Raw genomic sequence first — 26,823 nt, 5'->3', positions numbered from 1 at the left:
GGTACTTGTCGCATACACCGCTTGTCCCACTTGTCCGTCCTCAGCGCGCCGTCCTTCTTCGCATGCGCACTCTCTCGATTCGGACGCAGTCGACCTGTTCACGCCGTGATTGGCCCTCAAGATAAGCAAGTGGAGCGACTGCCCCTAAGCCCACTATAAGCCCCTCGACGCATGCCAGCTAACTCGTTCAGGCAGTTCCAGGGTCATATCAACCCAATCCATCTCGCCCTGATTGGTCACCAAGGCGATGAGACGATCCGGTGGGCCTCTAGGTTTGCACTGATTGTCGGCTGGGATCGGCCGCGTTACAAAGCGTCTGTCGTGCCTCCAACGGCAGCTCTTTACAGCTCTTCAATCTCTCCGGCTACTCTGGGGTCGAGTGAAGTCGGTGACAAAACTGGCATGACCAGCCCGCCGCCATTGTCCTCTCAGTCCGGCCACGGTGTAATCCCTGCCCCAGAGCCGATCATGGGCACAAATTGAACCTCGCGTTACATGCACCGAGTGTATTACGCCTGTACCAGCACATCGGGTGGCAACTCAACTCGGCACACAGCGGTTTCCGGGACTCTCATGCGGGCCCCCAAAGGCCCTTTCCCCTAGGCCTCCAGTCCTTCTAAGTGGACAGGACCGTCTTCCTCGAGCTGGACACCAATTCCTGGCGCATGACGACGCCCAATTCCATTTCAACTCGGCTCGAGCCACTTGGCGGAACTGATACCACCATGTACGGGCTGAATACATGACAATACACCGCATTCCCATGCTCCTGTCAATCCGGTCGGGCCACTGGCCTTTCTCGCCATCCCTGGTGCAATCACACCATCGCACCCACAAATTGTCCCATCTTAGTTACGGCTTTTGCGGGCGGATATACGTCAGTGCCGGATCACCCCCCTGATCTCCATTGCAGTAGCACGCGCACTACTGTGGACTTATCGGGAAAGATCTGGACTGTGCATGGCTGTTGCTGTCCCGCACGGAGCGCGGTATGACAAGGGGGACTTGGTGGATGTGTCTGCAAGTACTCTAGTCGGGTATACCCCGGCGCTGCGTTACGCCCGCGCTTGTAAGCGCATTACATTCCCTCCATCCTTTTTTTTTTACTATCTTGGCCCTCTCGCGATAATCAGCTTTGGGGGTCGGTTCGCTTGTTCCCGGGCGATTTATCATCTTTCATCATTAAAAATTTCCTTTCTTTTCTTTCCTTTTTTTTCCTTGGGCCTTTTCTTTTTCGAGTTCCCCACATGTGCCAGAGTTCGGCTTCATATATCAACCCCCCATCCTCCCCCAGTCCGCTTCCGCTCTTCTCCTCTTCCCATCCAACTCCGTTGATCGTTCCCTCCACTCCATCGGGTCGTCAAGCTATCATCCATCATGGCGACCAAGAAGCCCAACATCCTTTACATCATGGCCGACCAAATGGCCGCGCCCTTGCTGTCTTTGCACGATAAGGACTCGCCCATCAAGACTCCCAATCTTGATCGCCTCGCCGGCGACGGTGTGGTCTTCGACTCGGCCTACTGCAACTCACCGCTGTGCGCCCCGTCGCGTTTTGTCATGGTCAGCGGCCAACTGCCCTCCAAGATTGGTGCTTATGATAACGCCGCGGACTTCCCGGCCGACATCCCGACCTACGCTCACTACCTCCGGCGGGAGGGTTATCACACGGCTCTGGCCGGCAAAATGCACTTCTGCGGTCCGGACCAATTGCACGGATACGAACAGCGCCTGACGAGTGATATTTATCCCGGTGACTACGGCTGGTCCGTCAACTGGGATGAACCGGTAAGTTCTGTCCCCGGAAGAACAAAAAAGTCGCCAGCAAATGTCCATTGGCTGACTTGCTCTCAGGATATCCGTCTCGACTACTACCACAACATGTCCTCGGTGATGGAAGCCGGTCCGGTGGTGCGGACTAACCAGCTGGACTTCGACGAAGAGGTGATCTACAAGTCTCAGCAGTACTTGTATGACCATGTACGCCAACGCACCGATCAGCCGTTCTGTCTGACAGTGTCCATGACCCACCCGCACGATCCCTACGCCATGACCAAGGAGTTCTGGGATATGTACGAGGATGTGGACATCCCCTTGCCCAAGAACGGGGCTATTCCCCACGAGCAGCAGGATGCACACTCTCAGCGTGTGCTGAAGTGTATTGACCTCTGGGGTAAAGAGATGCCCGAGGAGCGCATCCGCGCTGCTCGCCGTGCCTACTACGCCGCTTGCACATACGTCGACACCAACATCGGCAAACTGCTGCGCGTGCTCGAGAACACTGGTCTAGATGAGAACACCATCATTGTGTTCACCGGTGACCATGGCGATATGCTCGGCGAACGTGGCCTCTGGTACAAGATGACCTGGTTCGAGAACTCAGCTCGTGTGCCCATGCTCTTCTATGCTCCCAAGAAGTTTGCCGCCAAGCGCATTCCCCAGAATGTATCAACTATGGACTTGCTGCCCACCTTTGCAGATCTTGTGGGTGCTCCGCTTGTTCCGGGCCTGCCTATGGATGGTGTCTCTTTGGTGCCCTACTTGACTGGTGGCGAGGGTCTTCGCACTGACACCGTGTACGGTGAATACATGGGTGAGGGAACCCAGGCCCCGCTCGTCATGATTCGCCGTGGCCGCTGGAAATTCGTTTACTCGCCTCTCGATCCGCCAATGCTGTTCGATCTGGTTGCCGACCCCGAGGAGAAGACCAACCTGGTTGCTGGTCTCCCGGTTCCAGCTGCTCCGATCAAACCTCTCAACCCATTGGCAGTGCCTGCCAGCCTTCCCACTCCCAGCGATACCCCGCGTGCGTCCCCTATTCCCCAGCGCGCCATGGATGCCTCGGCGTCGTACCCGTTCCCATCGCCGACTCCCCCGCGTACTCCTAGCCCAGCCAAGCTGCCTCCTGCGCTGCCGGAAACCACAGACCCAGTAAAGCTGTTGGCCTTCTTCATGGAAGAAACTCTCAGCCGCTGGGATATGGAGAAGATCCGTCAGGACGTGTTGCAGTCGCAGCGGCGCCGCCGTCTCGTGTACTCGGCTCTGATCAAGGGTACTCCCCAGGTGTGGGACTGGGAGCCACGCGTGGATCCGAGCACCCAGTACGTGCGCAACCAAGGCAAGGGCGTTCTCGACGATGTCGAGCTCATCTCGCGCTGGCCCCGTGTCTTGCAACAGGCCGCCAACGCCAACGGCATCTCCATCTAAAAACATATGCAAATTTTCGTCTTGGTGGAATGTCTCTGCACAAAAAGCAAAGACTACTTGTTTCCTTTCTCCAGCATGTTCACACATTGATGTTTTCCCCGCCGGCGATATTCAATCCTGCGTTTGAGCATTTTCTGGCATGCCCGTCCATCGTTTTCGGGTCCTTTTCGTCATTTTCTCATCATCAGCGAGGCGCTTATACCCGGGAGTATCTATCTCTTTGACCATTCCCAAATCAATTTGCATTTCCGCGCAGCGCTCGCAGCGCTGTCTGGATTCTTGTACATATTTGTTTTCGATCCCGGGTTGGGTGTCCCATCGCCCTGTATGTTGGTATTGCCGCCGGTAATGCAACCAGACTGATCATACGATATTGAACTGTTACTATGTAGTTAGTGAACCCAACTTGTCTACCAAGACTACACTCATCTTTTGCTCGTAGTTGAGTACCGGCATCTGTAGTCGTATACTTCGTATAGGCTACCCAGGAGGCAATAGCTCACTGTTGGATGAACCGTTCATGATGTCAGTGTTTCAAACCTTCTTGATAACTATAACTAATAACCTAAAGTCAACTTATGTTATTAGCTAACGATCAGATCAATAAACCCCACAACGGCTCGGCTCCTCGGGATCGCCTTTCCAAGCCCCATCTCGTCCCGTCTCTTCCCCAACTCCGGTGCTTATACTAGTAGTTGCTTGTTAGATCGAACACCTCTCTGGGCGAGCTTGATTTCATAGGTAGGCACCATCAATAAACCATCCAAATCCGAGGGGGCGGTCCTAGCGCCGTCCAAGGGAATGTATCGCTATTCGGTCAATATTGACGAGGTAGACTAAGCGGCCTATTGTTGCATGAAAGAGATACTGAAGGTGGATTGGAAGAAGTGTTGGAACCTCGGAAATAAAAAGAAGCTTCCATCTCCGGATTCCCGCCCTTTGCATGCTCAAACCAGAACGATCCTTCCATTTCATTTTCTCGGTATACTCTCGCTCTCCTAGCCCGGGTCTTCTTGCATCATGGATTCATTCGCAACTCGGCTGAAAATCTACCTAGCCTCAAAGCTAGCTCAAACGAACAGGAAAATAAAGCTCCTCTCGGAGCCCGTACGTATTGTACGTCCAGAGACCTCCCACCTCCGCAAAAGGACGAAAAGACGAAAACGGATGGGGATATCATGCGATCAATCGTGGTCGTCGTCGTCACATGCCAGCCTGTGACAGTCCTGCGTCCATCTATGTACAACAATCCTCCCTTGTTCATTCACGTAAGGATGTTTGGTGCGTGCGTGCGTGTTATTCACGGCCATTCTATCAGCCACACGGGCGCCTTCATCAGCACCGTGGACGGTCCCTTGCCGCGCACCTCGACGGCCAGGAAGGAGGCAAAGCGGATGCGCGTGAGCTCCGTGGGCTCGGGCTTGTCGTCGTGTGACTGTCCGGCCGCAGGACGACTGGGTTCTGGCCCGGCGGGCTTGCGGCCGATCAAGGCGCCGAAGACGGAGGAGGTCTTCTTCCGGGCTTCGCGGGGGGCTGGTGGTGCGCCATCCCCGCCGCCGCCGGTGGAGTTGGACCCAGGCGAGGAATCGTCCTCAGCCGGGTCTTCGTGCTCCTGATCTGCCGGTGGCGGTGGTTGGTGCGTGAGCGGTGGCAGTCCACCTTCGACCTTCATGTACGCCTCGTGAAAGAGAATGTTGGGCGGGAGATACTCCACGCAGACGTCGCGGGCCTCGAGCGGGATCTTCTCGGTAATGTTGATCGTGTTCTCGACGATCATGCGCACACCAGCGTCTAGTCCCGGCAGCGCAGGCTCGTGCAGCTGATTGCTCAAGAACAAGACCAGTTCCGCAGTCAATTGCTCGATCAGATCTCCACGGTATTCCTGAGCAGCGGGGGCTGCTAGGGTATCGCCCAGTCCGTCGAAGGTCGTACGGCGCCAGTTCGAAAGACGGGCAATAGCATTTTCCCGGTCTTCGTCCGTCGCGGGGCACATCTGTTGTCGCCGTAGGTTCATCTCAATGCTCTTTAATTGTAGACTGAGGTTGGGATCTAGCCCCGGGTGGAAGTATCGATTGAAGACCTCATCCACCAGCCAGCGACTAACCACCGCCCGTCCCACGGCCGTCATCTCCTTTGTGCCGATGGCCACCGCATCTTCCGTCACCAGCCCGTTCAGCCAGGTCGGAATCCCACGCCAATCCTTTCGCACCGAGAATGCCAGGTCTTTGATCGCCCCATCCAATCGCTGGAAGCGGTTTGTGTATTCATTGTCATCGAGCACGGTTCGTGACACGGCCATGCGCTGATGCGCCACCGTGTTCTGGAGGTGTTGCACTTGCGCCTCTTTCTCGAAATAGTATCGTTTGACCTTGGAATATTTGCTTTCTGCATCCCGATTAGCATGGCCATTCCCACCCCCGACGGCAACAATTGGAATGGGTTGAACATACGGAGTTCATCGTGTTTCTGAATCAAGGCGCGGATATCAACATCCGCAGGCTCGTCACGTGCTCGGTTGCCGGTGGGTGTCTGGCGGCCGGGCTCGGGCATGGCCTGGGTCGTACTGCCCCGTCGACCGGAGTCCTGCGGTGGTTGCTCGTTGGAAGGTGGCTGGTTCTGGGGCTGTGGCGCCTGCGCGGGGGACTGCTGCATGGCGTCAGGAATCTGCTGGGAAGGCACTGGGGAGCGTGGCTCGTAGCTATGCTGGGAGGGGGGCCGTGCATTCAATACCAGATCCTGCTGGGCGCGCGAATGGGGCTGGCCCCGATAGCCCTGCTCGGGAGCGTAGCGAGGGGACTCTGGCGCGGGTTCGGTCGGCGATGACCGAGAGTACTGCTCCAGCGATGTTGGATCGGTGTTGACGTGCTCGAGCGGTAACGGACGAGGTTGCTGGCCCTGACTTGGGAATTGAATTGGCTGCGGCTGCGGCGGTGACCACTCGGGGTCCTCAGCGGTGTAGGGCGGTGGTGCTTGACGCGAAGCTCGTCGAAGCTGCTGAGGTGATTGCTGATAGACTATTGGCGGCGCGTGTGGCTCATAGGGATTGGTGGAGACGGGCGAGAGCTCCTCCGGGTGGTCCTGCTGGAGGTGTTGCTCTTGCTCCGCGCCGAACGAGTGATGCAGCCCCGGCGAGGTAGGCTGGGAGAGAGGATGCGAGATGGGCTTTCCCTTGACAGAGACGCTACGCTCGAGGATGCCGGATGCAGGGCGTACAAAGAGGCTCTTTTTGGAGCGACGAGGCTGGGGATCCTCAGGGGCGAGCGCGGCGGTCGGTCGGTCGCGCGGCTGCAAGTGGGGGGGCTGGCGCTGACTCTGCGAGCGATACAGCGACGATGGCACCGGAACCGGTTCGGGCTGCGTCTGCAACTGCGTGTGCGTCTGCGTCGCGAAGCCAGGGGGTTCCTCGTATGCGACGCGGAAATATGAGGCGCGGCGGTCGGAGTTGTGGGGGTTGGCGTGGCCGCCGTGAATGTTGGCGATGGCGTTGGAGTTGGCGACCGCGCTGGGGTCAGTAAACGCAGACGGAGCCAGTTGCTCGGCAGAGCGCACAGAATAGCGAGACGGCGTGGATGGATTCGACGGCGACTTGGACTTCTTGAAGAGGGGCATGGCTTTGGTGTCGAGAGAACACGAAAGCGACTCCGAGTCGCAGGAGAGAGAGACTGTGGAGAGCGATCGGCGTGCAGTGATTGGCGGCGGAGGAGGGGGGCGGGCTTCTATATATAAACGAGGGCGAGACGAGAAGGAGAAAAGCGAAGAGCGTGAAGAATTCAAAGAGAAGGATTGCAGGAATCCCGGCTTCGCCAGAGCTGATCGAGTCGACCCGAGGAAGCTGGATGCGGGCGTCAGCCTACAAAGGAGTCACCGAAGACGGTTTGGGGGCCAAGAGACGCGGGATATAGCAGACTCGCCTCGTATACAAAGAAATGCGAGAAAGACACGGCGCGAAAGATGGTTAGGGCACGATACTGCCGGGTATCAATTGAGAGAATAGATTGAGAAACAGACATCCAGCATGGAACATCAAGGCGACCAAGCCCAGCATAGTAATGGTCGTAGTGCTGGCATTCCCACTGACCATCTTGCAGTAGACTCACACATTGTCCCGAACGGGTAAATCCCATCGGGTCAGGCGGAAATGCAATTCGTGATTCTTGGGGGAATATAAGTATGGACCGGATCTCGACCGTATTTGCTGGAAAGCATAACGCCACCAAGGGACGATAGAAGAAAAGACACCTATAGGGAACTATGATACATCATCTCACTCGAACTCCAGGATTCAACCGATATCCGCTCTACCAGGAGCCTTGCGAGTCTGGGCCCTGATGACCCGCACGCGACTCATATTCAACCGTCACATTATCTGTTCGACGGATTGTGCCCAGGGGGAAAGCCCGCTCCCGCTGAAATTGTCGGTTATTCTCGTCACTCTGAAGGATGCTTTCCTGACTCTCGACGTTGGTAATGGCCAGGTCGTCTTTGCGGGCGGCAGACCGCTTCACCCGGTCGAAGGAAGCGGAGTTCCAGTTGTTGCTGCTGCCGTCTTTGTACTTGCCGCCTTGGCCATTGCTATATGAGCGCAGGGTGCGCTTGCCGAGAATCAGTTCGAGAAGAGGTTGGAGGGTGGGGATGCATGAAGCGATCACGACAACGTCGGCTTCGATGCTACATGGCAAATCATCGGCATTAGTCTCCGTCTGGAAGCGCAAAGGAAAAGAGGGTCTCGTGCTTACTTGGTCCACATCACAAGATCGGCGGTGCCATCTGGAAGAGTGTAAGGATGAAATTGCATGCCAGTGTCGAGACGAAACTCACAAGTATAGTCGGATTTGTCTGCCAGACCCTTAAGCTGGGTACATTTAATGATGGCCATGGCGCAGGCGCTGGAATGGGTCAGTCAGGAAGGCTGCTAGTCATCATCGTCGCAGTCACTCACATGGAACCGAGACCGAGAGCAGCGCTTAGCGCAATCCTCTTTCGAAGGGACATTTGCAGATTCAGAAGAACGGTGACGGGATAGATGGCCAGGTAGAGATCGACAAAGGCCGAAAGTGCTGTCGATGGGTGGTTAGATGGCGATCCCACAGCGTAATCCAAGTTGAGGGCCGATACTGACCACCGGTGAACATGGCATAGTCCACGAGAATCCACGAACTCTTGCACGTTGCCTTTCCCTCCATGGCCAGGTGGACCAGCCACAGTGCCTTGGGGGGATCGCACATTGTGAACAAGATGATGATGCAGATGCAAGAAACGATCGTGGCAGTACCGACCAGTCCCCAGAGCAAGATCTTCTGGCCCAATGCAGGGTTGAGGATCCGGTTCAGCATCGCGGTGACTGCAATCTTGGGGACCGTGAACGACAGGATGCCGAACAAGAAGCTGACGGTGTTCAGCAAGATCGCCATCTCCATGTTATGCTGTGTCAGGGCCTTAGCATGCTTCCCAAAGCCGTACGCGATTGCGGCCGTAGTCGTGCCGCAGTAGGCGAGACCCAATATGATCGCGAGGATGATGAGGTAGTCATCGATACCAAAGGCCTTCAACATGCGCAGTCGAATGAAGATCCGTGCAACGACGGTGAGGGTGGCCAGGGCCGTTAGCGTCCACAGCACTGCCAGGATCTTGGGACCTTTGTCCTGGTTGATGTTCTCCGCGGTCACCACCATCTTGTCATGGGATGCTCGACTCTTCGTCGGATTGGAGTACTCTCCCCCAAAGGCCGGATTCTTCACCATTCAAAAGTGTCCCGTGGCGGACTCATCACGACCGCTGTGGAGGCCACTATATAGGCCCCCACGGGATGGAGGGAGTGTGACAGCTCATTGGACTTGTCTCCTGTTGTTCTCGCTTCACGCACAACGTTGATTTTCAGCAGGCAAAACCCACCCATCACGAGGGGCCCTGAGCGCGCGGAAGCCATCAAAGGATTTCCGAGTGAAACTGCACTAGTCTCGAGCTAGGCGAGGTTCTGGTATGGCAGCATGATCGGCGGCGTTGGGTGGCGTTTGACAGGTGCTTGAGCGGCAGCTGGGCCAATCAGAAAAGGGGATTCCTTCCTAGACTCTGCCTCTTTGGGGCAATAGATCATCATTCAGGATCCCGAGAAGTGGGAAGTGGGAAGTGGGAAGTGGAAATGGGAAACGGGAAACGGGAAATGGGAAATGGGAGGTGAGTGACGAGTGTGGAGGGGGAAGTGCAAAGTGGACCGGGACGCTCGTGCGCGCTCGTCTCCCGCTGAACAACGCAAGGATATCGTAGCCCTAGAGGCTTATGATCGTGACCGCTTCCAACGGCATCGTCGAGTCTGCTATAGTGGACGCGTAGGCCTATCTTCATCCCTGTCAATGGATATAATCCCTTATCGGGACTTCGGGGGGAACACGGGATCATTGCCCTATCACCGTATAGGAAGTGATTTCGAAGCGAGCTGCATGTCTCCCTGACTGCCCACTCCAGTATAGTATCCCCGACTAACTCTTAGCGTGCAAGTCACAATAACATTATTCCATCCTGCCACGGAATAACAATGGACTACTCCACCGGGGACCGCGGCCCGGGACTTTGACAGAAGCTTGATGCCCACTTAGCGTGCGCCAATTCAACCTTGCAATGCACCCTAGACATGACTGGTTTAGAGAGCCGCGTCCTCGTGTACAAGCCACCCATATGCCTAGGTATATCATGAGCGCGCTTTCTATCTGTTCTTGGATCTAACTTCTATAGTGTCTCCCAGGAGAAGAGTTGATAGTCCACTAGGAAGAGCCCAGCCAGTGCTCCGGGGTCGAGTCCGATACCCTCCTAGTCCCGCGCTACGTATACTTGGCGCCTCCGCCCGGGTTCCAGGCCTTGCCTTCCGCGACGATCATGAGTGTCTTGGGCCAGAGCCGAGACCTTGGGAGGAACTAGTGTGGCACGATGGAAGGATTCAACGGTCTCGGTCTTCACCCCCCTTGAGACGCTTATCCGCATTGCAGCCGCGGAGGGCATCCCAAAAGGAGACGACCGTGGGGATGCAATGGATCGTCGAAGCGGGTCGGGGCTGTCCATAGATGGCTCGTCGATATGGGGAGCAAGATAGTCAACGGCATAAGAGAGGGTTGCCTGCCCTCGTGTTGATAGGGCCCATTCTTCCCAGTCCCCGTTCCGCGGATATCGAATCGACGATCTACAAGACTCGTGAATCCTCAGCAAAGATGGCAGCTACTAATGGAAACGCCCATGTCAATGGAAACGCCCATGTCAATGGAAACGCCCATGTCAATGGAAACGCCCATGTCAATGGAAACGCCCATGTCAATGGACACGCCTATCTCAATGGCAATGGTCAAGTCAATGGCAACGGGGAGGCCAATGTTCCCCTCGACGCTTCTGCCATCGCCATTTCTGCCAATACCCCGGACCTAGTCCCCGATCTGCTGGCGAAGATTGCTGCTTCCGGCAAATCCTTCGCGGCCAACGATTTCAAGGCTCGTACCGAGCTTCTGGATGCTGCTACCGCGCTTGTTCGCGCGGTGGAGACCCCCAGAGAGGCCATGATTCGCATCGCCTGGTCCCAGGTAGGCTACTTCGTTCTCTATTCCACCCGCACCACCAGGGGCTTTAGCTTACCCCTATCTCTAGTCCACACTCTATGCATGCATCCAGGTTGGTATAGATCTAGGTCTGTTCAAGGCGCTCTCGAAGGATGACAAGCCCAAGACTGCCTCGGAGCTGGCTGAGGCAGTCGGGGCGGACCCGAAGCTTGTTGGTATGTTCAACAACTCTCCGCCTCCTCTTCCAAGTGCCTAACTGACACTCATCAGCTCGTATACTCAAGCACTTGAATGCCATGGGTGCGATCCATGAGACGGGCCCCGATACTTACAGCCGCACCGGATTCTCCACGTCCCTCACATTGGAGAATTTCAGCAATTCCTATCCTTGCATGTATGGACTGCCCATCGTCCAGGATCTCGTCAAGTCGAGCTAATCCCCGTTGTCACGACCAGGACCCTCTGTATCACCGATGGAATCATGGCGCTCCCCGAGCTGCTCAAGAAGAACGGATACCGCACCCCCTCCAACGGAAGCGACTGCGGCTTCCAGATTGGATATAAAACTGATCTCCATTTCTTCGAATGGCTCAAAAGTCATCCCTTGGCGGCCAAGCAGTTCAATGATCATATGTCCGCATACCACCAGGGCCGTCCCAGCTGGATGGATGCTGGATTCTACGACGTACCCCAACTCATCCAGGGTGTTGAAGACGTTCTGCTCGTTGATATGGGTGGGAGCTTAGGCCATGATCTGAGCGAATTTCGCCGCAAGTGGCCCGATGCACCTGGTCGTCTTGTCCTGCAAGATCTTCCGGAGGTTGTGGAGGGAGCCAAGGCTGCATCCTTAGATCCATCCATTGAGTTGCAGGCGCACGATTTCTTCACGGAGCAGCCAATTAAAGGTAGCTACCTTCTGTCTCTTTCTGTAATTGTCACAGCCTGCTGACTTGACACCCAGGAGCTCGTGCGTACTACATGCACTCCATTCTCCACGACTGGACCAATGAGAACGCTCTGAAGATTCTGAAGAACATTGTTCCCGCCATGAAGCGCGGCTACAGCAAAGTCCTGATTAATGAGAATGTCATCCCGTCCACCAATGCGTACTGGGAGACCACCAGTCTCGATATAATCATGATGTCGGATTTTGCATCCACCGAGCGTACTGCAGGTGACTGGCAAGAGCTCGTGGAGGCTGTTGGCCTGAAGATCGTCAAGATTTGGACTGCTCAGCGTGGCGTCGAGAGCCTCATTGAATGTGAGCTGGCTTGAAGACCAGCTCCCGTTTGCCAGAACTGATGTTTTGCTGATACTGCTGGTGCCTTTGTCTGACGATTGATGTAATTGCTATGTTGAACTAAATACCTGAACTGTTTGGTCTACGGGTCTCGGATGTACTTACTCGCCCCTGTCTTGATGCCTCAATTAATAAGTTGATTGTTATTTTATTTCCTTATCACTTGTAATATCAATAGCGTTATTTTGATTCAACCAATTCAAGAGCACGTCAAGTTTTTGAAAATGAGCTACATTGATCTATACGATACGAGAATTCGGGCAGTGTTGGCTCTCCCGTGTCTGTCGTGGTTACGTTCAGCATTTTGGCAGCATACCAGATGACTACATTGCTGGGAAAGGCAGGTGGAGGGCTTGCACAGTTCTTTTTTCACAGTGCGCTCGGGGAACGGCCCACGAGAGCGATGTCTGATAGCTTGAAAGTAATCTAGTTCGTAGAAGCTAGCTACGTACAAAGGTGATCATCTTGGGGCAGACAGGAGACCTGAATGTACACCAGCCGAACCAATCAATTGATTCCGACGCTTCCATTTACACGTTAAGCCCATTCGTAACGAATAACAAAGTTAGAGCCCAAGCCAGCTGGGCATCTAGCACACGCCGTGTGTCTTGCCAGTCTGGCCCTGCAGCGAGTGCTTCTCGCCATGGTAGTGCGGGTGAGTGTGCTTCTTGTGGCGGGGATGGGCGCGGTGGCTGGCAATGTGTCTAGTGAGGATGTTAGGGGAGCTTGGATTTCAGACATTCGATCGGACTTACGCCTTGTACTTGGTGATCATGGCCTGGTCCATAGACTCGAGGGTCTGGAGAGCCAGCTTGATGTCGGTCAGCAGAGCGTCACAGCGGTTCATGCTGAAGTCCTCGCGGACGACCACGCGCATGAGCTGCAGCTTCTCGCTGTGCGGCGCCATGGTGTATGCGGGGACGATCCAGCCGCGCTCACGCAGCTGGTGGGCGAGCGCGAACTCGTCGTACACGCGCTCTGCATTCGGGGGAAGACGGAAAGCTACAAGAGGCAAGCCCTTGCCCTTGGGCTGGCTCATGATGATCATGCCCAGCTCCTCCAGCTGAGAGGACATGTAGTCGGCGATGCGAGTCAGGTTGACCATGATCGAACGATAGCCGTGCTTACCGAGGCGAATCAGTTGGTAGTACTGGCCAATGACCTGGGCCGCACCCTTGGAGAAGTTCAGGGTGAAACTAGCCTGATCGGCACCCAGGTAGTTGATGTTAAACACGAGCTCTTGGGGCAGGTACTCGGGAGAACGCCAGATAACCCAGCCGACACCGGGGTAGACCAGGCCGTACTTGTGTCCGGAAACGTTGATCGAGATGACCTTCTCGAGACGGAAGTCCCAGGGGAGCTCAGGGACGGTGAACGGAGCGACAAAACCACCGCTGGCTGCGTCGACGTGAATCGGGCAATCGATGCCCCGTTCCACCAGGAGGTCATTGATCGCCTTGACGTCCTCGTACTCACCAGTGTAAGTGGTTCCAATAATGGCACAAATACCAATAGTGTTCTCATCAACCAGGTCAACAGCCTGCTTGGGGTCGATGACATAGCGGGAGTCGGTACAGTAGACATATTTCTCCTCGACATCGAAGTATCGGGCAGCCTTCTCCCAGCAGACCTGGACGGCACTGCTCATGACAATGTTGGGGCGCGAATAGTCCTTGCCCTCGGCCTTGCGCTTGTTCTGCCAGCGCTTCTTCATGGCCAGAGTCCCCAGCATAATGGCCTCGGAGGATCCAATGGTCGAGGTACCCATGGCATTCTCACCATTAGGGTCAGTGGGGCAGTTGAACAGACGGGCGATCATGTTGACGCAGCGGTTCTGGATCTCCGCGGAGTGGGGGTACTCCTCGTAGTCGATGAAGTTCTTGCTAAAAGAGTCGGTCATGATATCCTCGATCTCCTCCTCCTATATAGAACGCGAGAATGTATCAGCCAAACGGCCGGTATTGTCGTTGTTTAACATCTCATACCATGTAGGTTGTTACGAAACTGGCCAAGCTGTGGGTAGAGGTCAGCGACGATCCGCCCCGCATTCCCTGCAGTCTGTATCTGCATATCGGAGGCTTACTTGAGCTTGGGGTTGCCGTCCAGGCTGAGCTCATCTTTGATCATGCGGGCAGCAACCTGACGCGGCATCTCACGCTCGGGCATTTCATGAGAAGCCAAGTGGTCGGCAGCAAAGTGGCTGCCATAGACGTTGGTGGAGAAGTCATTCTCGTCCGGCGGCGTGGCAATGGATTCGACCTGGCGGGACGCGGGGTGGAAGACCTCGTTGTCCTTCTTGACGGTAGCGAGATGGACCATGATCGCAGTGATGGGGAGAGTGGAATTGAGAGGAAGAAAGTCGAGGACGGAGAGAATCAAAACATAGAAGAGGGGAGAAGGGGGGAAAGCGAGCAGCGCGTTAAATAGCAACACGTGCGGGGGACCAATGACGCAGTTGCATCTGCGATTGGTCTCTGCCTCCCTTCTGCTTTTTCCTGCTTCCCACCACCACCAGCAGTGCTCGGGCGCCGTTTCAGTTTCAGCCCGGGGCACTGCGAGTTTCAATTAACGCCAATGTTAATACCCCTTCCCGCTCGTACCAATCATGCCTCCAGGCGAAAGATCCCATCTATCGAGCGCCCGTCAAAGCTTGGTCAAAGCTTGGCGGTGGTAGTGATCCTCGTCTGCTCGGGCTCCCGATGTTCCCGATCTGCCCCTCCAGGCGACTGGTTATAACTGGGCCACGTCTTGCTGCGACTAGTGAGGTGGACCCCTGGACCAAGGTTCAAACACTTCGTGTTGTGAGACACAAATCACCGTCGCTCATTGCTTGATTCTATCGACTATCGACTATCTACAGAGCATCGTCCAAAGGAATGATGCGCTGGCTGGGTTCCCCGCTCCGCGCGATCACAATTTACTCCCACGCACCAGCTTTTCGACCTCAGCGAATCGGTAGTAGAATTCTAGACTACCGGGATTGAGCAGCGTCCCCGAGGGTTGGATCCGCTTCCCGGACACAATCTGCCTCACGGGCAGCTCCACTTTCTTGAGGTTGACCGTGGTCTGGTCTCAGGTCAACGCCGTCTTCGCCATCCGAGAAAGAGAGAATCGCCTACCGGAATCTCAGGGGTCTTGAACGTGAACATCGGCACATGGCGGGCGCTGAGCTCAGTTCGGATGGCTTGCTTTACCCGAGTCACCAAGTCGGCCGTGAAGGCCACCCCGGGCTTCATGAGCAGGAATAGCATGACCCGCTCGTCGGTGTCGGTTGGCCTTCTCTGGCCAACACAGATCGAATCGGCGATCTCATTGGAGAACTGACCCTCAATCACTCGATAGATCTCTGCCGAGCCAAAGCGCACCCCCGATGGGTTGAGGACCCCGTCAGCTCGGCCGTAGAAGACGAGCTGTTTGGTGGTCGGGTGGATGGAGACAAAGTCTCCGTGGGTCCACACATCTGGACCGGATTAGCAGAATTAGCAGACTTTTCGCACGGTGAAGAAAGAAAGAAAGAAGAGAAACCCCCTACTATCAAATCGTGCAAAGTACGCGTCGTGGTACTTCTTGCCGCTGCTGTCGCCCCAGAAATACGTTGGTACATTGGGAAAGGCCGCAGTGGCCACCAGCTCCCCTGGGACGCCATTCTCAACTGGAATGCCTTTGACGCCCTCGCCCCCTTCTATAGTTGAATCGTAAACCTCCACGGGTACACCCAGGCTGCATCCAGCACAGCCCCCGACGTACACGGGGTCGAGCGGGTTACTGACCCCGAAACACCCAGCAATGTCAGTGCCACCCGAAATGTTGTTCAGGCGGACATGGGCCGGGAATCCTTCGTCGTAGAACCACTCGAAGAGCGAATCACGTAGAACCATGCCCGTACTCGTCACCAGGTGAAGCGAGCCCAGATCGAAGGTCTCGCGAGGCTGGATCTTCGCTCGCTGAATTTCATGCAGCCACCGTGGGGAGATACCCAAGTGGGTGACCCTATCAAATCTCCGTTAGTGCACCGTTCATCTCTTGAAGGGGTTGATAATGCAACCCCATACTTTTCTTGGGCTGCAAGCGTGAGCAATATAGTGATGTCCGGTACAAAGGGACTGCCATCGTAAAGCACCACCCGGGACCCAAAGAGAAGCGTCTGCACGGTGGACATGTACATGATCCAACCAGTGGTCGTATACTGCAATGCAACACTATCCGAGCCGAGCTCCATATGCAGGCTGCCTTCCTTGAAGGAATTCAGAAGAACGCCGCCCACGGAATGAACAATACACTTGGGTTGCCCCGTCGTTCCTGACGAGTAAACCACCAAGAAGGGATCGCGGAACTCGACGCGCTCGAATTCCAGATGGCCATTCCCCGGTCCTGCTCTCTCAAGATAGCTGGCGAGAGACCGCGTCCTCGGGACTTGTGTGATGTCTGCCGGCCCCGACGGGAATCGTGGGATAGAGATGATCCCCTGGAACTCGGGGACTGAGTCCATGCCTCGGGCAATATCTCCCATCTTACCACGCAGGTCGATCTTCTTCCCGTTATAGATGGCGAAGTCGTCCATGAAGAGCCAGCGAGGTTTGATCTGCAGGAGCCGATCGAGGACCCCCTGAACGCCCATATCCGTGGAACTCGACGAGAAGATGGCACCGAGCGCCGTCGACGCCAGAAAGACCAGCAAGGTATCGATACTATTAGCCGCGCATACGGCGATCCGATCACCCCGGGTGACCCCATGAGCTTTCATCGCCTGTACCAGAGCGCCGGTCTTTCTTCTCAGCTGGGCCCAGGTGAGATGAATGGCATCCTTCACGGCGCCTTCTCGCACTTCGGTGATGGCAATCTTGTGGTCTTCTTTGCCGGACGTATCACCGGCATGGCGCGTAAACAGAAGATTCTCTGCGAAATTGACCTTGACGCCGTCGAACCATGCAGGCACACTGTCCATCCGCGCCGATTCGTCGACCACTTGCGCATAAGTGCCCTCGTGGATGATGCAGGCATACTTCCAGCAGAAATCCCAGAATGCCGACCGGTTCTGGATGGAATAGAGATACAAATCATGAAATGACTAGTCTGCATCAGCTTTCAAAGGTCGCATCATTTTCATCATGGGGGAGTATAGAGGAAGCCCACAGCAAAGCGACGTCCCGTGGATCGTTCCAGCTCGCGTTGGAATTGCCCCATCTGCGTGGACTCGGGGTCTGGATGCTGCCATAGCTTCCTGGGAACCGATACGGTTGACATTGCGGCGAGTTCAGAATCGATGGGAGAGGGAAATGTCTATCTCGAGTGAACGAGAATGCCGGGCTCGAGTCTCGTCGTGCACCCGGTCTTCAAACAACCGAGGCCCGACATGCCAAGCAGCGGGGAACTAGCAATTCTCATCTATAAACTCTCCCAGCCCCGTGGGGAACTCTCTCGGGTCGGATTCCGGTGGGACTTCTTATATTCTGAAAGAAGGTTGGTCATACACACCCTACCAATAGTGCTAGTTCGAGTTTTGTCAATCAGTCGATGCGATCCCACAACCAGGCTACGTCTCAAACCACTCCGTCAACTGCGTAGCAGCCTGCTTCAACTCCGCTTTCCTACAGGCAGCAAAGACAAATCGGTCCAATCGTAGGATCACATATCGCTTTCCGCCGACACTCTGCCACATCAGCGTCTCATTATAACCTTGCGGAATGGGCCGTCCTGTACACAACCGCGACCGGGCGAATTCATCGCCCGTGGCCGTCCGAAACACCGAACGGCCGGGGTGAACAGTATCATCACCCTGGCAGCGTGTCCGCGGAATAAAGAAAGTGGCTTCGTCCGGCGAGAGTAAACTCGATGGATGGATGTCTTTCAAATCATCTCGTGCGGTCTCTACTTCGCCAAGATCGTTGAGCAAGACCACGAGTTGAAACATTTTCGCCTTGTTAGCAAAGATGGCGTCGTCGGTGAACTGCACCTCTCCTTTCTGGCTCACCGCGATGCAGTATGTCTGCGGGAAACACAGTCCACCACCCAATTCTGGCAAGAAAGGCATCTCCGGTGAGTGGGTGTACTGCGCCGGGCCGTCGCCGCGAGGACCGAGTTCGAGCCAGTGTTTCCAACTGGGAACTAGCTGGAGGAGCCATAGCCCCCAATTGCGGATGAAAATATGCACGAGACTCTTCGCGTTCACCATTTCACCGTTGCGAACGGTAGTGGCGAGTGATTTGTCGAGTTGCTGCTTTCTCTCAAGATACCAGCCTCGAAATAGTTGCTCATAGTCCAGCTTGGGACCGGATGAGCAAGCGATGGCCAGGCGCCAGGCTAGGGCAATGGCATCCCGAAACCCAGATGCGATCCCTTGCCCCCCAACTGGGCCCAGCAATTAGCTTTCTGGTATAATTCGTACCGGATAGGATCACCTACACGGTGGGAACACATGTGCTGCGTCGCCGCAGAGAATAACTCGGTTGAGGGCCCATTTGTTGCAACTTCGTGCCGAGAATCGAAACGGTCGAGACCGCAGGACCTCAATACAGTCCTCGGGATACTCGACGTCTTCTTGCAATCTGAACGAATATAGTCAGTCTTGGACGTAGGGCCGCTTTTTTTTTCGCGATCAATACCCACCCATAACGACGACCAGAATGTGTCAGGTACGGATACACCACTTCACGCACTCGATCTCGTTGGGCCATTTCCATATCATCCTCGCCGGGAGAAACAACAAACTCGAATCGCCACAGTCGATCCTCTGAGTGGCCAAATCGACCACATACAGCTGGTCGTTCGGGGTTGCAAAGGAAGCGAAAGTCGCTCGGGAAGAACAGATTGTACACTTCCTCTGGTGTGTATCCCAGCTTCCAGAGTGGAAACGCAGGATGTGTTTCTGGTGTGGGCAGATGCAATCTCCAGTTCAGCGCGACCCAGGTCTCTTCGTATCTGGTTCTGCATTGCCATTGGTGAGCGTGGTATCCGGTCCAAAAGAGTCGCCATGTCATACTGCTCAGCCCACTCCAGTTGGATCCCCTTCGGCTCCAGATACATCTTTCGAGTGAACCCCGTCTTACCGTCCGCTGCGGCCAGGAACTTTGCTCGAAGTCGGTGCTCTGCGCCGCATCCATCTGTGTAGGTCACGTAGACCCAGTCGTGGTCTTCAGAGATCGCGGTCACTGTGCAGCTACTTCTCAATTCGCAGGCCTCGGCTTGGTCGACGATTGATCGGAGATGCTTCTCCAGCACAGGCTGCTTGTGAGCCAGTAAGCCGACTTGCCCTGTACTTCCTTCGCTCTATGAAATCATCAGACGAATGGTGTCACTGAAAGCCCCGATTGTGGTGATCACAATTTCTGTCTTACCGAGGCCGTATTGAAACAGAAAAGTGGCTTCGCATGCAGATCATGATGATTGCCACTGATGAATGTGACTTTCGGTATGCCTGTTAGTGCAAATTGTCGTGAGCCATCGACGTGATCAAGGTCGACCCCGGGTGTCAGAGGCTTACAGGTCCCGATGTCGGTGAAAATGTGCTCGTACAGTCCAAGACCCTGCACCAGCCGTATGCCGTCATCATCAAGGGCGATGCCGCGAGGATCCGTCGTGATCTCGGCTTCCTTCTCAAGAACAACGTTCTTGATGCCCAGCTTTCCCAGATAACCAGACAGCATCGCGCCAGTCGGGCCACACCCGCAGATCAGGACATCGGTCGTTTCCCACTCTTCTGCCATGGTCAACACTGGCTCCGGCGTTGACCCGACATGGAATAGAATCGAGAGTCGCAGCTAAGCAGAGACTACCCGTAGTAATCATATCTCTTTTATATCCTAGCACCACGGCCAGTGCAAGTAAATCCGTACATCCGAGCGCCGAGCTCAGTTCCCTGTCCATCATCCTGAGATACGAGTTTTGGCCCCTACGCTAGTCCTTTCAGAGCGATATCAAAGAGTGCCTCTCGACGAAGACTGGATCATGCTCACCTTCGATACCATATCGATCACTAAGGCCAGAACTACCAGCACCCTCAACTGTTTCGTACCCCCGTCTTCGGATCAAGGATCATGGAGATCATCACGCGTTCTGTTTTCTACTATGTTCATAGACCTGTCAATATCTGCAAGGCCGAGAGATGACCATATTGTGCGGCGTGGGAGTATGCATCACAGTTACATGCCACTGCCACACTGGCTGTTGTCATTCTTCTTGCACCCTCTGCATAGTCTGACCAGTTTTGAGATCCTGTCGTATAAGTGAAGAGCCCAGAGCGAGATCAAATCCACAGGGCATGGTCCTCATCTATCCTGGAATGGTTGAACAGCTCCCACTGGTTGTATAGATCAGAATTCGTGACGATTATCTTGTCCGTACAATTTAGATGCCACTCAATATTTGCTGGACTGCGAGCCTCAATTGTGATGCCTGTTATATGAAACATCGCAGCACTGGAAGTGATTGCAAAAGGCAGCACCAAGTGGGTTTTCAGGTCTTCCATGCTACCATTCTCGTTTTCTGCTCTGGTGATGACCGGGACACAGTCGTGTGGTGTGTCCCAAGTGGCCCACTATGGGGATCACATTCGCGTTGCCGACAGTATCTGTCCGAATATTGGAGGTCCATTGACAGCCTCGAGCCGACAAAGACTATATGTGACCCCCACAAAACGCACCTGGAAGTCATACATGCTGACAGTATTTGCACCACTCAAGGCTGTCTGGTCGAAAGTACGCCCATCGCACTTCGCATTGGGTTGAACTATAAGCAACGCACAAAAGCGAGTGTTAGTCTCGGCTGGAATAAGAATTCTAGCGATTTCCCTTTCGCTCCCATGCCTAGCTACGCATGCAACCCCGCTGACGAAGCTGGCCGGCGCCTTTGTTGGACCTTTTGAAATGCTCCTTATTCGTTCCGATCCGCGTGAAATCCAACTTGTCAAAGTGGTCTACCGCTTCTGCTATATTCAGTGTGTGCATCCGGTAGATCCCGACTCATCTTCGTAAGAACTCGCCTCCATTGCAGGCATCAATAGTCTCCACCTTGGAGCCGGTCTTGACACGAGTCGTCATCCACAACTCCACTGCAGACCCGACTTTCCCAGAGCTGACCTGGAAGAACGAAATGATCACCAAGAGCTCCATCCAACTACAGTGAGACCAACACATGCAGAGCCCACCGCATGGAAGCCAGAACTAGCGGTGAGAAGGCCGACTGGAGTCAATAATAAGCACTATAATTTATAATTTCGATTTGGTGTATCATCAAAAACCCGGACACAAAAAAACAGACCCTCACATTCCCATCATCCGCCATTGCGCGCATCACGCATATCGTACACGCACGTCACACATGATTCTCCCCGCTAGCAAATAACAGCAAGGGCAAAAAACCTCATCTACTTGAACTTTCGCTTCAACCAGCCGAAGAACCCACCCTTCTTGCGCTCGGCTGGCTCTGCTGCTGGCTCGGAGGTCTTTGTGTCCTCCTTGGCCTTGGCAGGTTCGGGCTGAGCAGGTTCTTGGGCGGGCTCTTGAGCGGCCTCTTTGGGAGCTTCGGCCTTGGGCTCCTCGTCGCGCTTCAGGGCTGCCTCGGGCTTCTTGGGCTCGGCCTCTGTGGCTGCGGCGGCCGGGGCAGCGGCTGGGGCGGCGCCCTTGTCGGCCTGGGAGGAGGTGATCGCAGCAGCTGCTGCGGCCACTGCATCGGGTGAGGCCTTTTGCTCGGGAACTGCAGTGCTCTTCGGAGACAGCACCGGCGTCTTATCCTCGACCTTGGGCGCCTCGGTTGTGGCAAGCTCGGGCTCGGGCTCGGGGGCTGTGTACGCCGCGGTCGCCGCCGGTCCAGCTCCAGCAGGAGCCTTCTTTTCCGCCGCCGCACTGGCGGCGGCTTGCTCCTCCTCGGTCTTGGGAATCTTATGCGGCGGTACGTCGTCGTTCGAGAAGATGGGCTTCTCGTACGGGCGCTTGGCCTGGACGACGTCGCTCTCGGCTGGAACAGCTGCGGCCTCGACAGCCGGAGCAGCGGTCGATTCCGAGGTCTTAGGACGCTCGGGGAGAGAGGTGGAGGGAGCGGTATCAGCAGCGGTCGAGGTAGCAGACTCTTCGGCGGCAACCTCGCTGGTCGAGGGATAGGTCTCTGCGGGGATGGAGGTCTCCTTCGGGGTGGGTTCGGGCAGGACGGCTGAAAGGGACAAACAGGTTAGTCTTTGGTGTCAATCGCCCGGTCAGCTCACGAGCAGGTCTTACCTTTGCCCTCTCCATCACCGGCATCCAGTGCGGAGAGGTGGCCATCCTTGGAGGCCTGCGCCTTGTCCACAGCGTCCTGGATTGTGCCATCCTCCTTCTTCTCGACCTCGGCGGGCTTTTCAGCCACCTTCTCGACCTCCTTCTCAGCCGGCTTCTCCGCCTCCTTGGGCTCCTCGACCGTCTCGGCCTTCTTCTCAGTCTCCTTCTCGGCCTCCTTGGTCTCGGTCACAGCGGGGGTCTCAGTGGCAGTCTCGGCAGCAGGAGCTTCTGTCTGCTCCGCGGTCTCGGTCTTGCCCTCATCTTGCGGGACCTTGTCCTCAGCCTCCTGGTCGGGGTGTCTGGGAAATGTGTCAGAATGGTTGTTGCAAGGTGGCACGCGACCACCACCAACCCTTTTTCAGGGCGAACTTACACCACGCTCTTTGCGGGATCAGCGACCTTGTCGACGGCGGCGGCAGCGGTGGCCTTGGCGCCACCCTTGCTCTTCTTCTTACCACCCTTCTTAGGCATGATGGTTCGTGGCGATTCGTGAGGTGGTGTCTGCGGCGACAGCGTTAGAATTGCCACATCGAGGTGACGACAGCCATGCGCGCGGAGGATGCTCGTCGCATTGATGGCAAGCGCGATGCACACGGCGCAATCAGGTAATATGGGACACTTACTATGGGTGATGGGATTGAAATTTGGCGTGGGAGATGCGAAAGGTGAGAAGTTGGATGTCAGAAGGTGAAGCCGAGAGTGGGCCAAGTAAGGGATGGGCGGCGATCCGGTATGCTGGATTCGAGCAGAACCCGTGGTTCTACGCACGCAGAAGTTGTTCTGGAACGTAGAGAGGGAAATTGGATGGATTGGCAATCGGGATGCTATTCATAGAGAGCGTTTTTGAGGACAATTGGCCACTTGCTGCCTCTTTGTTATCCGGACGGGGTATCTACTGTCTCAGGCTGTTGACTACGCGCATTCTCTGCCGAGCGCAGTGAAAGGAATGAGTCGTGTCTTGCAAGGGCATTCGACGTGTGGCTACAGTCGGCACCTAAATAGCGTCATACAGGAGATCGAGATCCCCGCAAGCGATGGCATCTAGGGTAGTCAATCCCTTTTCCCTACATGTTCTTCCCCTTGGCCCTGCGCCTTCATAGTTCCGGTCGCAGCTGTCGTGTGCCTGCAGCCCTAACGCTGCATCGGGTAATAGGGCTACGGCGCGTGCTGGCGCTAGTGCCGCTAGGGCTTTCCTGAGGGAGATCTGAGGGGTTTCCTATGTAGTGAGAGACGCTGCGATAATGGACTGGCATACATAGATCCATATAGCTACAGGTAGTATATATAGTGTCTTCATGGTCGAGAACTGATCACGCCTTTGATTGCCTTCGGTCACACATTCTTGGTTGAGGCTGGAACAAATTACATCATCAGCGCGCCTCGGAATCAAAATAACCAAACAATGACGCCCAGAAATAGTAACATCGTCTCTAAATATATATTCTGATGCAAATCATCATTTCACCAAAGAACCCACCGAGACCAATCATCACCAGCTACTCACCACTTTGATAAAATACCACAATAGCGACAACTTCTGGTAGTGTATGGACGGACATTCGTGCGAGAACAAAAAAAAGAGACAAAAATTTTGACCGACGCAGGGGTCGAACCTGCAATCTCTTGATCACATGAAGTCGTAGTCAAGCGCCTTGCCATTGGGCCAGCCGGCCTTTCTTGACAGCTAGCTCCAAAAGTTGACCTTACAGGCCAGATCAACCCATACACCTACTGCCTAGTTATCCATGGATGTATTGGACGGCAAAAATGTGCCGAGCGCCCCCTTAGTCATCCACGCCAAGTGGGGGCGTGACATCGATAGGGCACCGGGCGTCCCATTCCGGCTTCTTCCTCGCCGCCACCTCCCACGTTCCACTCTCACTCGACTCTCTGCGAATCAACGGCTCGGCAAGCCCGTTGCATATGCAGATGATGGGTGAGGCTGCGGTACCACCGCCCGCTCATTCTGGAAGGCTTCGCTGCAGCCACCTCATCACGCTGGTTCAAAGTCTAACGGAGGCGTGTGTGTTTTTATCCACGGAGACCGTCGGCTCCAAGCGCATTCCCCCTCCGAATCCGGGATTATCTTATACTTCTATCGGGCCGTTCTGGGTGGGCGATACACAATTTTGTTGGATAATACGGGTCGCTCTCCTATCGCGGCCTGCGTGCGCGCCCGGCCTATCCGCCCCAGTCCGGGTCTCGCCCGCATTGGTCCCGATGCGAAGCGGTTCGGTCAATGAGATGGCCCGCAGTGGTCATATCCCCCGTACATCGCACAGACCGTGGACGCCGGCCCTCCGCTAATGACGTGGAGTAGCAGCGCGCTGAATGGCCAGGTAGGAGTTGACTGGAGTTTACCCCATTTCCCTCGCGCTCACCGGGCGGATTTGGGCCGTACGTGTATGGAGGAAAGTCATACTGCGTGCTTTGGAAGTAGTATTGTGGAGGAATTACGCACGGTAGCGTCGGGTCGCCCATACAGACTCCGTAGTCATGTACTGTAGGATTATGTCGTTTCGCCTGGGAGAATGCCATTCCCATGGTTCCTGGGGCTTATCGCTGTTCACTTTTGCCCCCCTCCCTCTCTCTTCCCCATCTATTCTTTCTCCCCTTCCCTTCCCTTCCCTTCCTCTTCATCCCTCTCTCCCCTCCAATTCCACCTTCAGAGAAGCATGGTCACACACTTACCCGACCGCCTCTCCACCTCGTGCTTGCACATCCTCTGCGTCCGTTTCCCGTCTGGGAGTGGTCTGCACCTGTGAGGGCCCAGGAACCACATTTAGATCCCCTCCGCATTTCTTCTCTTTTCTTCCTCCCACCATGACCTTCCGTGAGAAAGTGAAGCGGGTGTTCCATCGCTCTTCCAGCAGCACTAGCGAGCTGGCCAACAATGGCAAACCCAAGGTCGAATACTATCGTCGCCATGAAGTGCCTCCCTCCAAGTTTCGTGGTCCGTTCGACAAGGAACACCAAAAGCGTCTAGCGGCTTGGTCCTTTGAGCGCGCCATGATGGAACGCCCGCGTTCGCTGGACTTGGCTCTGTCGCCCTGCGCCACTTATGACGCCCCGGTTCCAGAGGACAGTGATGACACTGCCGACATCTCCCCCGACCACGACGGCGTCCCCATCGATCCAGGTATGTAGTAACTACTCCAACTCGCTCCGGCACCGATTCTCCGTCCTGACGCCCAACTCCGCCGTTAGCCTCTGCCCACTCCCCCATCGCGGTCGAGGATTCCTCGCGCCCCACCAACGCCGGCTCCGAGTCCTCCACCGTGGTCAACTCCGACAGCTACAGCGGCTCGATGATGACTCTCCTTCCGGAGACCTCGGTCTATGAGATCCCCGACGATCCTATCGCTCAGTTGAAAGAGTCTGTTCGGTACACCTCGCCCATTGTGCATGCCATCACACCCGTGACCAAGGGCACCATGTCACCCCGAGCCAAGCAGCTGCCTTTTGCGCCCGAGGACCTCACCCGCGCCCTCATCGCCGTGCAGGTCTGCGCGTAACCCTGTACCACCACTTTTTCATAGCGGGCGATCTATCTTCTTGTCACGTCCCGGAGATGTCCTCTTTTTCTTAGCTTTCCTGGCCTCCGCCCTGGCTTGATGTCACGTTTCAACTCTGATTTTCATGATGGCGTCTTTTAATGGTCTTCCTATTCAAGGAGACCAGATCGGGCGATGGATTCTTGACAGCAGGACACCAAATCCCCTCGACCCGCATAACGATTCCCGATCGGAATGATGCATTCCAACGGGCTGTCCACCCTGGCGCCTGAGTTGCTTTTTTCTTTTTTTTTCCTTTGCTTGAGGAACGAGAGCTGTTCTTTTGAACTGTCTCGCCTCCCGTCTGTCATGCATCTTGCATTTGAGCGTATACCCGTTCGGAGAGGAGTTTTTCATTTTGCTTTGTTGAGGCGACCTATCTAGATTGGCTTTTAGACAACATAGATACGCAATTGCAGGTCGCTTGAACATGAACTGTGGGATCTTTACGAAGACCAACTGGAGCAATAAATCATCCCAATGATAACTAGCGAAAAATTAAACAGCAACAAAAAACCAGAAGACTTAGCGATTCGCGACAAGTGAAGTCCCAAGTTCGGTTCTGCCAAAGCCAAGCCGTCTCTTCCCCGCACCAAGACCGTTGGTTCGGCTCGGCATTCACCAACCAGGCAATGATCCTTCTTGATCGCCCAGGAACTCCAGTTTGTGGGGTTGTGAGTGGCTGCAGCTGGCTCTTGTGCTTCCGGGATGATGATAGGCGCGGCGAGGTTAGATAACTTTGTTGTGAGGTGGTGTGTGGTTTGTAGCGAGACTGTCTCGAGTGGTTCTGTGTCGGTGCCGAGGACTGTATCGGGAAAGAGGAGTGTCTTGGGTATATACGACTCGAGTCAGGTCTTTAGTCTCAGTGGGCGATTGCCATGGATTTGCCCTGCGAGAAAGTCTTGAGAGATTTGAAGTGGGTATAAGTTGAAGCAAGTAATCCATGGATAGTATCGTATTGCTGAGTCAAAGCCAAT

At 55.2% G+C, this 26,823-nt stretch overlaps 10 protein-coding genes across 10 annotated transcripts; 4 read left to right on the top strand and 6 right to left on the bottom strand.

The window, feature by feature from the left end:
- Nucleotides 1-171: 171 nt before the first annotated feature.
- On the top strand, nt 172-483 carry N7459_000085 (uncharacterized protein; the record flags this gene model as incomplete). Its single annotated transcript, XM_056939270.1, has 1 exon — nt 172-483. One exon carries the CDS (start codon nt 172-174, stop codon nt 481-483), a length of 312 nt encoding a protein of 103 aa, XP_056803550.1.
- An 894-nt stretch (nt 484-1,377) lies between these two features.
- N7459_000084 (putative choline sulfatase) lies at nt 1,378-3,207 on the top strand (the record flags this gene model as incomplete). Its single annotated transcript, XM_056939269.1, has 2 exons — nt 1,378-1,788; nt 1,855-3,207. The coding sequence occupies 2 exons, from the start codon at nt 1,378-1,380 to the stop codon at nt 3,205-3,207; spliced, it is 1,764 nt and encodes a 587-aa protein (XP_056803549.1).
- A 1,300-nt stretch (nt 3,208-4,507) lies between these two features.
- On the bottom strand, nt 4,508-6,816 carry N7459_000083 (uncharacterized protein; the record flags this gene model as incomplete). Its single annotated transcript, XM_056939268.1, has 2 exons — nt 4,508-5,592; nt 5,658-6,816. The coding sequence occupies 2 exons, from the start codon at nt 6,814-6,816 to the stop codon at nt 4,508-4,510; spliced, it is 2,244 nt and encodes a 747-aa protein (XP_056803548.1).
- Nucleotides 6,817-7,505: 689 nt separating this feature from the next.
- On the bottom strand, nt 7,506-8,948 carry N7459_000082 (uncharacterized protein; the record flags this gene model as incomplete). Its single annotated transcript, XM_056939267.1, has 4 exons — nt 7,506-7,875; nt 7,944-8,093; nt 8,147-8,264; nt 8,327-8,948. 4 exons carry the CDS (start codon nt 8,946-8,948, stop codon nt 7,506-7,508), a joined length of 1,260 nt encoding a protein of 419 aa, XP_056803547.1.
- A 1,458-nt stretch (nt 8,949-10,406) lies between these two features.
- On the top strand, nt 10,407-12,020 carry N7459_000081 (uncharacterized protein; the record flags this gene model as incomplete). The annotated part of the gene is made up of 5 exons (XM_056939266.1): nt 10,407-10,769; nt 10,834-10,960; nt 11,016-11,139; nt 11,202-11,650; nt 11,707-12,020. 5 exons carry the CDS (start codon nt 10,407-10,409, stop codon nt 12,018-12,020), a joined length of 1,377 nt encoding a protein of 458 aa, XP_056803546.1.
- A 614-nt stretch (nt 12,021-12,634) lies between these two features.
- On the bottom strand, nt 12,635-14,364 carry N7459_000080 (glutamate decarboxylase; the record flags this gene model as incomplete). Its single annotated transcript, XM_056939265.1, has 4 exons — nt 12,635-12,749; nt 12,801-13,966; nt 14,031-14,058; nt 14,129-14,364. The coding sequence occupies 4 exons, from the start codon at nt 14,362-14,364 to the stop codon at nt 12,635-12,637; spliced, it is 1,545 nt and encodes a 514-aa protein (XP_056803545.1).
- A 591-nt stretch (nt 14,365-14,955) lies between these two features.
- Nucleotides 14,956-17,289, bottom strand: N7459_000079 (acetoacetyl-CoA synthase; the record flags this gene model as incomplete). Its single annotated transcript, XM_056939264.1, has 5 exons — nt 14,956-15,111; nt 15,165-15,505; nt 15,578-16,035; nt 16,098-17,113; nt 17,179-17,289. The coding sequence occupies 5 exons, from the start codon at nt 17,287-17,289 to the stop codon at nt 14,956-14,958; spliced, it is 2,082 nt and encodes a 693-aa protein (XP_056803544.1).
- A 289-nt stretch (nt 17,290-17,578) lies between these two features.
- Nucleotides 17,579-19,748, bottom strand: N7459_000078 (putative monooxygenase; the record flags this gene model as incomplete). Its single annotated transcript, XM_056939263.1, has 6 exons — nt 17,579-18,393; nt 18,448-18,590; nt 18,652-18,969; nt 19,025-19,311; nt 19,380-19,459; nt 19,526-19,748. The coding sequence occupies 6 exons, from the start codon at nt 19,746-19,748 to the stop codon at nt 17,579-17,581; spliced, it is 1,866 nt and encodes a 621-aa protein (XP_056803543.1).
- Nucleotides 19,749-21,406: 1,658 nt separating this feature from the next.
- Nucleotides 21,407-22,763, bottom strand: N7459_000077 (uncharacterized protein; the record flags this gene model as incomplete). The annotated part of the gene is made up of 3 exons (XM_056939262.1): nt 21,407-22,188; nt 22,254-22,591; nt 22,666-22,763. The coding sequence occupies 3 exons, from the start codon at nt 22,761-22,763 to the stop codon at nt 21,407-21,409; spliced, it is 1,218 nt and encodes a 405-aa protein (XP_056803542.1).
- Nucleotides 22,764-25,115: 2,352 nt separating this feature from the next.
- On the top strand, nt 25,116-25,807 carry N7459_000076 (uncharacterized protein; the record flags this gene model as incomplete). The annotated part of the gene is made up of 2 exons (XM_056939261.1): nt 25,116-25,431; nt 25,500-25,807. 2 exons carry the CDS (start codon nt 25,116-25,118, stop codon nt 25,805-25,807), a joined length of 624 nt encoding a protein of 207 aa, XP_056803541.1.
- Between the last annotated feature and the right edge of the window lie 1,016 nt (nt 25,808-26,823).

The sequence above is a fragment of the Penicillium hispanicum genome, assembly GCF_028827665.1.
Source record: "Penicillium hispanicum strain IBT 35686 chromosome Unknown utg000001l_segment0_segment0, whole genome shotgun sequence".
NCBI lineage: Eukaryota > Fungi > Ascomycota > Eurotiomycetes > Eurotiales > Aspergillaceae > Penicillium > Penicillium hispanicum.
Note: the sequence above shows the minus strand (reverse complement) of the source record. Positions and strands in the feature narration are given on the sequence as shown.